The sequence below is a fragment of the Acipenser ruthenus genome, chromosome 13 (assembly GCF_902713425.1).
Source record: "Acipenser ruthenus chromosome 13, fAciRut3.2 maternal haplotype, whole genome shotgun sequence".
Taxonomy (NCBI): domain Eukaryota; kingdom Metazoa; phylum Chordata; class Actinopteri; order Acipenseriformes; family Acipenseridae; genus Acipenser; species Acipenser ruthenus.
Window position 1 is genome coordinate 27,778,328 of NC_081201.1, and position 10,454 is coordinate 27,788,781.

The 10,454-nt window shown below is 36.4% G+C and overlaps 1 protein-coding gene across 1 annotated transcript; it reads right to left on the reverse strand.

Annotated features, from left to right (window-relative positions):
* Positions 1 to 2,856: 2,856 nt before the first annotated feature.
* slc35g1 (solute carrier family 35 member G1) lies at positions 2,857 to 9,445 on the reverse strand. Its single transcript, XM_034030513.3, has 3 exons — positions 8,599 to 9,445; positions 5,980 to 6,160; positions 2,857 to 5,543 (listed from the first exon to the last, which is right to left on the reverse strand). Exons 1-3 carry the CDS (start codon positions 8,900 to 8,902, stop codon positions 4,799 to 4,801), a joined length of 1,230 nt encoding a protein of 409 aa, XP_033886404.1. The 5' UTR covers positions 8,903 to 9,445; the 3' UTR covers positions 2,857 to 4,798.
* Between the last annotated feature and the right edge of the window lie 1,009 nt (positions 9,446 to 10,454).

The window sequence follows — 10,454 nt, forward strand, 5'->3', positions numbered from 1 at the left end:
TCATTAATAGAGACATTGCAATAATTATTTGTTTTAATGGGTAGGAAGTGTGTGTCCTTAACAGCTAAAACAATCAACTGACAACAAGGCCTGCTTTCTGAGGAAAAATATAATAAACAGAATGCTTAACTATTGAATTATATGTTACACAGACAGCATGTAATAATATTTGACTGTAAATTCAAACATGATTGAAGTACACTGCAGCTTTAACTGCTGGTGTTATTCATTTGAGGTTAAGCGACATCTGGAAAGAAAACATACATTTTCTGAATGGGAATAACAGAGATGTAGATTAATTCCCCACTGCCAAGTCATAGCAGCCAGCTTAATGTGATTAAGTTCTTCTGAAGTTGTGAATGTGACTAAACTCTTTTGAAGCTGCGAATCATACCAAACATCCACAGAAGTCTTTTTGTCTTACTTTGGTATATAATAATATATCAGCATGCATATAAGGTCCTTATTATTTGTACTAGACTAGGTTAATATAATAATACTATTGAAGTCTGTGTAATAATGGTAAATTCTTAGGCATGATTTTATTAGATCATTAGTTCCCTCTTAGCAGTGAGGACTTTTAAGTCTCTCCAGACTATCTGGGTTAGTATTTTATTAGAGATTTAATTTATGTTGACCACAGGCTGTTAATTCAATTTCAAATGAGGGGCGATCTTTTCAATATTACTATATATGGGTTTTGCACAATGGCAATAACAGAAACGAATAAGGCAGAAAACATATACATTGAATTGAATTTTTTTTTTAAATATCCATATTCTTTAGTTGAATCGCATTGCAGAAACAATCCTCGAAATCCATTTTCCAAAGTTTTTTCTAGAAGTCGGATTCACACTCTGTGAGACACCCAGCTGCATAGATGTGCGATTTACTGGCTAAAAAGTCAAACTTCTCTAAAGTACCATCACCAGATAATCACATGACCCAGCTCTATAGATAAACACTTTTGTAGTCAACAAAAACACTTGTTGACAGGGCATACCATTGACTTATTTTGTTTTTGTTTGTCTGGTTTTCAATTACAGTAGGCAGTGAGTTGACCAGTTGTGTGTAAATTTGTTGTATTCGGAGTACAATGTGTTTTGTTTTTTTTCTCCCACAGCCACTCTGACTTGACTATTGTGAACCAGTCAAATGAATGCCTAACTGTGAAAAGATTTTTTGAACTGGACAGTACAGCTTGTGTTTTAATCTACGGAGAGTTTTGCTGGAGAGTTCCTAGAATAGGAACTTTAGATCCTCTTCTCCTGTTGCCATTCATCCACTCAACTGCCACAGCCACTGCTCTTCAGGTTCCTGGAAAACAGCTGCCCAGTCAAGAAACTTATTCAACTGAATAAAAAAACAGCTCTTATTCCTTCAGGGAAGTTTGGGGTTGAAATGAACACTTTTTAGATGTAATCTTTTTTTTTTTCTTTCTGGGATACAGATTCAAATGCCAACCCGAGTGCCAAGTATTAGCATTCTATCAGATCTGCTATATTGCCCATCAAGAGAATGAGTACAGTTATTTAGAACAGGGAGAGATGCAGCTTTGATTTATTGCAGAGTATGTCAGTGTGTCTAAAATGTATTAGTCATTAGAGGAACAGACAATTTACCCCCAAAGGTATGTGCTATATATAGCAGGTGCTTTTTGCTCTAAACCTTGTGTTGTTGCTCTGCTAGTTCACCCAGCTTCCTTTATCTTTGTCTTTGAAATGATGTTCCCAAATCTCAGGCATGCAGCTGTCAAACCGGTCCCAGTGTTTTTATGGATCTTATGTCATAGTCCTGCTTCTGACTTCTTCAGGTATCGACATGTTGACATATTTGTGGCAAGAATCAACAAGCAGACTAGTTAAGAATACTTACATGTATTTTATAAGGTTTCTGAAAGGCAAGACCATTTGTTTACATTATTAGTACTTAAGACAATACTTACACGGGACTCTCAATTATGTAGAATATTTCCTTCAATGGGGACCTGTAATCTGCTTGTTATAGCAATGAGAAACTCTTTTGGATTTGTTTGCTCTTTAAAAGGTGCATCATAGGCACAAGAAATTGCCTCAGTCAAAATTGCCAAGGACACAGTCTCAGGGACCAGGTATTTGTATCCTTGATTAAACAAATTACACCATGGTGTTTTTGATTAGGCATACAGTTTCTGCGCCAGTATCACAGGTACTTTTTTATAGGGAGCATCGGAGACTACACAGTTCCCATAGTAACATTATTTGCCTTTCACTGGGTTGAAGATGGCCAGATGTGCAGGTCACACAATGTTATGCAATTGAGGTTCCTGTATCAGTACTAAAATGTCTAGTCATGCACAGAATGTTTTTGATTTTAAAATATCTCCAATGTACAATAAAACAAATTGATGCGTTTGTTTCTAGTACTTTAAATATTTACTGTTTTAGCAAAGCTGCACATTTAAATCCACTAATATTCTTTAAAAAATACCAATCTAAAAATCACCAAAAGTAATATTCAACAAAAAAGTTCAAAAGAGTAATCCTTCAGCTGACTAATAAAGGGTTCAAATGTGAAGTAACCAAAGAATATAGAGGGTTGACTTTAATGTCCACTATTGTTTTTCTGAATGGCTATTTGGACCACAAGGGAAGTTGCAGGTCAGTGTGTGTTTCATCTTTGCAGTCCTAATATCTGTATGTCGGATAACAACTGGGTGTCCTCACTTACAGGAACCGGAATACTCAAGAATGTAAAAATGTTTCGTGTTTACATAGAAAACAAGATACTTAGAAGACGAACAAAACATTAAAATATACTTGACTATCAATTTGATTGCTCACCCACGACCCCCCAGCACTACCCCTGCTGAGAACTAGAAAGTAGAAGTCAGTGTAATTAGATCACATGACAATAGGGTTAGATTTCCATGTTGAGCAATTTTATTTTTTATTTTAAAGACACTTCCTCCAACCATTCTTTAATAGTAACAACACAAAACACATATTTTGGTTTTAGGAAAAGGTTTTTATTTTTTATTTTTATACAGGTTGAAATCCGTTCAGAGAATAAGTATTTCTTTTAACATGGAATTATATTGTAAAATATTAAATGCAACCTTTTGTAATAATACATATTTAAAAAAATATATCATAGCCTGATCATTCCAAAATAGTTTTATACAGTATCAAGGACTTTCAAAACATTTTGAGTAGAAAAATATCTACAAATTGTTATTGAAACTTGTATTTAATCTTCAATGCTTATGGGGCCAAATTGCACATACAGTACAAACATTGTAAAAATGGATGGATATTTAATATTTTGGACAAAAATATTTGTACATCTTTATAAAACTGACAGAATGCTTAATTGGTTTCTTGTAGGGTTGCAAAAAAACATGTAAAAGTGTCCATTTTTTATGTTATCCATGAATCTCAAACCTAGAAATTAACCTGCAATCAAGACAGTTTAACAAAAAGTCCACAAAGAAAGATTGTGATGGCTCTTTCCTCCTAAATACTGTAAACAGTTGGGTTTTTCTAGAGAGAAAGTAGAACTTCTAGTAAGCTTTTCATGCACTTGTGGTGCATATTATACAGCTAAATGAATACAATTCAATATCTAAGCAACGGCACTCATAACTGTTTAGAACAACTGTTTAGAACAATCCCCCTTCTGAACATAGAGATTCTAGATCTCTTCCAGTAGCTTACCCATAGGGATGTAGGCAGATTGCCATTCATTATTATTATTATTTTTAAATCTTATCTGTCATGCACTTTTGTTCGTTACTGTATATAGGCCTAGGTCTCAAATATGCAAGCATGTGTTTTCATTTTAAAACATGCTATCTAACACCAGAAAAGTTCTCAGTTTACTCACCTTACTGTTACTGTTTCACTGCCTTTCAGCAGGGTCTTGTGGTTCAAATGTGTTGCTAATTGCAAATGGGGACAGTTTTACAATCCAGGTGAAATGATCAAGGAAGGGCAACAATACCTAAGCAAGACTTGCAAACACAATATTTCTTGATCCTATTGTTGTGATATCATAAAGGAAGTGCACAATAGCTACAATCACTTTTAAGTGTTTATAGTGCATAATCAATTATGGTCCTATACATGACATTTACTGAACATACTTAGAAAAGATGGAAATCTTGAAGTGAGGCCTTCACTACTGCATGGAAAAGGCTGTATGATATTCACTTAAATAAATAAAACATATACTCAAATCTATTCAAAAAGGCAAAAATGCTTCTAATGATCTGTCCCTGAGCGATCAAAATTTTCTAATATATTATGACTATTAAAAAAAGAAACAGTACCCTGTAGATTCGATGAGAAATCTAGACCCCAATGTAATACAATGCAAAACTCCTTTTTCATTATTTTTTTAACTAATAAGATAACAAGAAAATGCACCATAAGTGCATGAAAAAATGTATAAAATAATATAATAATCTAATTTACCCGTAAAAGGAATAACAAGGTATTTGTCATTACTAGGTCTTGCAAGAAAGACTGTGATGTGTGATGCAATTAAAGTGAAATTATGCTGTAGTGTTATTAATCTATACCATTTAAAATCATTAAGAAAATATACTGTAGCTGCAGTAGAAAGGTTATCAGAATATATATATATATATATATATTCTGTGCCCCCACATTATTTCACAAATTCTATTAATTGATGGGTAAATGAAAGGCTTAGATTATGGCAAGAACACAGTGAAATCTCTATTAATAGTACGCAAACTGTATAGTAGAGATTATGGTCAGATAAAGTATAGCTGTGGCCATCATTGTAGTTTTGGTTACCCACTTCTTGTATTAATATACCATTTACGCAGTGCAATTCCACTTGTACTGCTAATTACACAGAATGCTCCACCAAAACTCCACCAGGTTGGAGCACGATTAAGAAAAAAAAACTGAAATATAAAGGCAAACACCACATCCATAGTTCTCATTAAGGCCACAGGGCCTGCTTTTTCAAGCTGCAGTGCTTTTGTGAGAAAGGCCTGGCCTGCTACTCCCAGCAGCCCTATCAATATCAAAAGCCACCTGTCCCCCCCACAATATGGTAAGCTCCACTCCTGAATGGCGAACAGAGCAATGACGCATTCTATGAAACCAATGACTGCATAGTACCACACAGACAAATAGTAGTGCACGCTTTTCCCCATTTTTCTGAGCACAACAAAAGTGCATGCAGCTCCTACTGCGCCTGCAAATGCTGCAATGGTTCCCTTCATGTGGTTTGTGTATTCTCCCTCAATCCCCTCAGTGCGGGACCCAAAGAGGAAGGGGGGTCTTGCAATCAGTATAACTCCTGTCAGTGTGAAAATGGTAAAGACAAAGTCCCAGATGGTGCATTTTTCCTTGAGGAAAATCCAGGCCAAGATCGCAGTAAAGACTGGATTACTGAACATAATGACAGTTGCGTCGGCCAAAGGCATCTGCTGCACGGCGTAGAATAATAGAATCATTGCATTCGCACCGAGAAACCCTCTCAGAAAGAGAAAGATTCTCTGATCTCTTGGTCCCAAAAATCCAGTTCTATGGAAGATAAAAATAAATTGTTGTTTTCCCCCATAGGAAACAGATCTAAATACTGTACATTTACATATGGCATAAAGCAGTGCTGCTTAATGGATATCCTCCCAATCCCATGGCTAGGATCAACAAAAGTTATTAACTGATGAGAGCTTTCCATCACTCACACAGTGGCACAGTGGAGCACCTATAAGGTAGCTGAGAACTTCATGACAAAGAATACTTTTGCATATATATTTGTTTTTTGTTCTTTATTGTGTATTTGTTTAGCTGCTGTAGCTATTCCAATTGCAATGCAAATGTGAAACTTCTTTTTCCTTTAATTACCATATGAAAGAATATTTTCATTAGCACACCATTTTTAAACTGTACCCCATCCTTGTGCATATTCAAACTTGTGCACTGCAATGAACAGTTTTCAAACATCTTGTAGACTTACTTATTATAAATAATGGCAGGAAGTACAAACACCATCTGGAAGAAACATCGGATCAAACTGATTTCCACAGAATGGACTCCCTCGATTTTCTTCGCTAAAAGGGCTACGACTGAGAAAAGAAACGAGGCCAACAAGGCATAAACCAGGCCAATTCCTGTAAAGGCAGGTTTCTTTTCCAAGTCTGAAAGAAAGATGAGATCAAGTTGGTAGATCACCATAAATTCCTCTTATACACTACTTTTCAGCATATAAACCATGCATCTAGTCATTTCACACATAGTACATTGTTAGTTGTATATGCTTTTTTAAATATGAGCAATTATAATCTGTTCCACAGCTAGAAAGCTCCTGTGCAGAAACTATAAAGTGATCTTGTCCTCAGTTACCCACCAACACGTTTCTGCTCCTGTCTAAGCTAAAATGTACAAAGCGCTCTCATGGTCTAATGTCAGGCAACATTTCATTATTTCTACCAATACACTATCAGATGGTTTCATAGACCCTTACTAGCATTACAAATGTTCAAGTATGTCCTCTTGGGGACTTTTTTCAAAGTGTGTTCTTCCTGAAGGGAATTAGATCATCACACAGTAATCCAGGTTCTAACCGTATGTTTACAGGTAGTTCATCTTGTAAATCTCAGTACTTTACTACTGGCAATCCGTTCACAACTTGTGCAGCAGTGTGGAGTAGTGGTTAGGGCTCTGGACTCTTGACTGGAGGGTTGTGGGTTCAATCCCCAGTGGGGGACACTGCTGTTGTACCCTTGAGCAAGGTACTTTACCTAGATTGCTCCAGTAAAAACCCAACTGTATAAATGGGTAATTGTATGTAAAATAATGTGATATCTGTATAATGTAAAATAATGTATAATGTGATATCTTGTAACAATTGTAAGTCGCCCTGGATAAGGGCGTCTGCTAAGAAATAAATAATAATAATAATAATAATAAAGGGCTTCAGACCAATTTAGTAATTAGGGGCAGCGGTTGGTTGGTTAATAATCCTGAAATAGGATGTTAGAGGGTTTAACGGCAGTCAGGGAGTTGGGATTGTTCTCAGTGTTACAGTACCTATTTTGTTTGAATCCAGAACACACCGATAATGCATTAGAATGTCCGCAGGAAGCACAAGTTGTGAACGGATTGCCAGTAGTAAAGTACTGAGATTATGTTTGCTTTGTGTTTCTTTTAAACTCCAAAGTGTGAGATCTGCATCAGGACTATCATGGCATAAAAGGTAAGATAAAATAATTGTATTATCTTTGTGAAGGTACGTCTGCAGTAAGAAATAGACACAGATCTTGGGTTCATAACTATGGAGAACTGGAGGCATGTAACCAATCTTTCATTTTGAATCGCAGCATCATATTTTATTTTACTTTTTTTTTTGTCAATTGCATTAATTTAATACCTGTTGGAAGGTATTTCAGCCACTATGCCTATTCAGGATGTGACGCTGCCAGCAGCAGATAAGTGACCATTTATACCAATTGTCCACTATAGGAACTGGGCAGAACTGGGCCCTGAAACACACAACAGATTACCTCCAGTCACGACTGATCTTAAATGGAATCATTATGTAACACCCAATTTAAAAGCAACATATACAGTAGTACCAAGCTGTGTGCCTCTGGACATGAACCCCCTCTCCCGTACATCCGAAATAAAAGTAAAACAGCATGTGTTTTAATGAATCAATACAATCCTTTCAGGAACTTTATTAATGGAATGAACTATACTGAAAAGAACATTCATTACTTGGACTTTTAAATTGTGGGCACAAATAATAACAAACAAACAAACAAACAAACAAACAAACAAACAAACAAACAAACTGATGCATAGTGATATCAACCCAGATACCACTTTGTCCCGTGGCATTAACCACACTATGTTGTGCTGTCTTGCGGTTAAGCTAAACTGTGATTGTGCAACTGTTTTTAAAACTCAGTTTGGCGTTGTTTTGGCAATACATTTCCTCTCAATACAATTGTAAGTAATTTCTTGTTTCTGCGCATTTCTTGAACAAAACTACAAAAGCCTAAAAACTACAATGCGTTTAATTATAAAACTATTTTAATCTGTCGTTATGACAGGTAAAGTGGCGGCACAAAGTCTGTTGGGTGAGTATGCCCACTTTTAAATTTGTATCCAATCGATAATCGCATGAGGAAATAAAACTACGGTTAAATAGAATGTGCTGTGTCATTGAGCACTGAGTGACTCGTGAAACGGAATGAGTTCTGCCCACTCACACTCACTATACATACATTACATTGCAAAGAAACGTACCTGTGTGGTTCCTGAGCTATACAGTGCGTACTGTAGTTTGGTGAGCTACTTTCTATAATATCACCATTTGTCAGGGCTTTGTGGCATTATCATTACTCAATTTTAGAACATGTGTAAAAAAAAAAACAAAAAAACACACGTAACTTTTACTGTTATCCCCAGAAACATATATAGATGTTTTACATGTACTGTACTTTGAGTTATAAACGGGACACAAAGTGCCGAAAAAAAAATGTAACAAGTAAATAAATAAATAATATAATTAAATTCAATTAAAAAAAAATAAAACATTGAAAAGTGGAACTGGAAAGTCTTTGTACAGTACCTTTCGAAATTGTCTGCTTGCCATTCTTTGTATCAGCTTTAACTTTATTCTGTCCACAGCACATGAAAACAGACAACTGTTTTCTGACACCTGCGTTTCCCATACGTGCTGTGTTATTATCTGTGCTACCTGCTCCATCATCATTAGTAAAGTGATGACTGTTACTATTATTTTTCAGTTCAATCTTTTCAGTTTCACGTTCATCCTCTTGTTCTAGGCAGTTAATCTCTATTTCTTCTCTGTCGAGCGCCACTGAAATGTCGTTATCATCATCGTTTCTACTTCTCCCGGTGAAGTTGTTCATTTTTGACGCTGTCACAGATTCGTGCCTTGTTTCCTCTTCCAGCTTTCTCTTCAGTGATGAGTAATGAGTTTAGTTAAATAAGTAACCTTGGTTTAGTACTGTCAACTCCTGTAGTGCTACATTTCACCAGTTGGGTAAATCGAGGGCTTTGACTGTCACAGCAGGTAGCCAATTAAAACGTTACCCAAGGTTTAAGTACGCATCACGCAAACCCAATTCCTGATTCCTGAAAACCCGAACAGTGCTGCAATTGGTTAACATAAACAGGGGATCAGTACAATGCTACACCGAGTCAGACCATGATGACGATGTGATATAGCCACACAGACAATATCCATGATACATATTTGCATGTGCTTTTAATAATAATAGGTCTTTTAAATAAATAAATAAATAAATAAAATAAATATTTAAAGTATTTTAACTGATATTCTAGTCTCTTTAATAGCTCTCTAATAGCTCTTAAAAACTCCAGAAAAATCTGATATATGATTTTTACTATACCGGAAAGAAGTAAGCCACCAATTATAGTGCGGAATTTTATAGCCTATACCTTTATTACAGTAAAAAGTGTACCATAAGTGATCCATAATCAAGGATTTCAAAGGAAGTCTTACCACTTATTATTAGCAAAAGTCCATTCTGTTTTTACTGTAACGTTTTTGTTTTTATTTTACATTTGCACTTTGATGAATGTGAAGCTTATTTGTATTGCCACAACACTATGAGTTTGATAGACGCTTGCTTTCCTCTCCCAAATTACTCCCAGTCTTACATAGCATGCCTCTTACTGTAGGCATGTGTGGTATTTTATCTGGGCCAATACCTAATGTTGTGGCAATAAAAATAAACTTACCATACATACCCCTTTCACACAGACGAGTTCCCTTTCAATTTGAAGATGACCACCAAAACATTATGTATGGGATATGCCTGCCTATTGGTAGGTATTTTCTGAGCTCTTCTATACCAGAGTTGCCGATAGGCCCCTTCCTGGGATGACGCCCTTGGTCCCGACTATTGAGGGGTTAAAACTTCCATGGAAGCCATTTCTCTTTTTGCCTCTCAAGACACTAAAGCAAGACCTTCTATGTTGGTATCTGAGTGTTTTTTGAAAAAGAGCTTGAGTCTACTGCAGTTCCCTTGCCTTTCAGGCTGAAAGCTGGCTTGCCGCTTTCACAGAATCAGTGACTCCTGATTCAACCTTTTTCTTTCTATCTTTCCTTAGCAACCTGCATGCACTCACGTTGCAGGCTGCTGCTTTCTATCTGTGGTATGTGAGTCGACTGCCTGTGCAGTATTGACTTAAAGGTGCGAGTGTTGTTGTCTTTTCCAACCTTTACTCGTGTGGGAGCACGTCTTCCAATGGGGCTAGGCTTCTCAGTGCCCTTGGTGCGCATAGCGCTCTGGTGTGTACAGTATTGGGCGTACATTGCTCGGCGTGTACGCTACTCGGTGCAAGGCAGTGTAATTAGTGCACACAGGGCTTGGAGCTACCCAGCGGCCAAATATGATAAAAGAATTTGATGATCAGAATTATACTGTACATGTC

Excerpts from the sequence above, each read along its gene's own strand:
- slc35g1 (XM_034030513.3), bottom strand. The coding sequence starts at position 8,902 with ATGAACAACTTCACCGGGAGAAGTAGAAACGATGATGATAACGACATT. Across the intron at positions 6,161-8,598 it reads CAAGCAGACAATTTCGAAAG|ACTTGGAAAAGAAACCTGCC; the intron begins GTACTGTACAAA and ends TCTTTCTTTCAG. Across the intron at positions 5,544-5,979 it reads CCTGCCATTATTTATAATAA|AACTGGATTTTTGGGACCAA; the intron begins GTAAGTCTACAA and ends TATCTTCCATAG.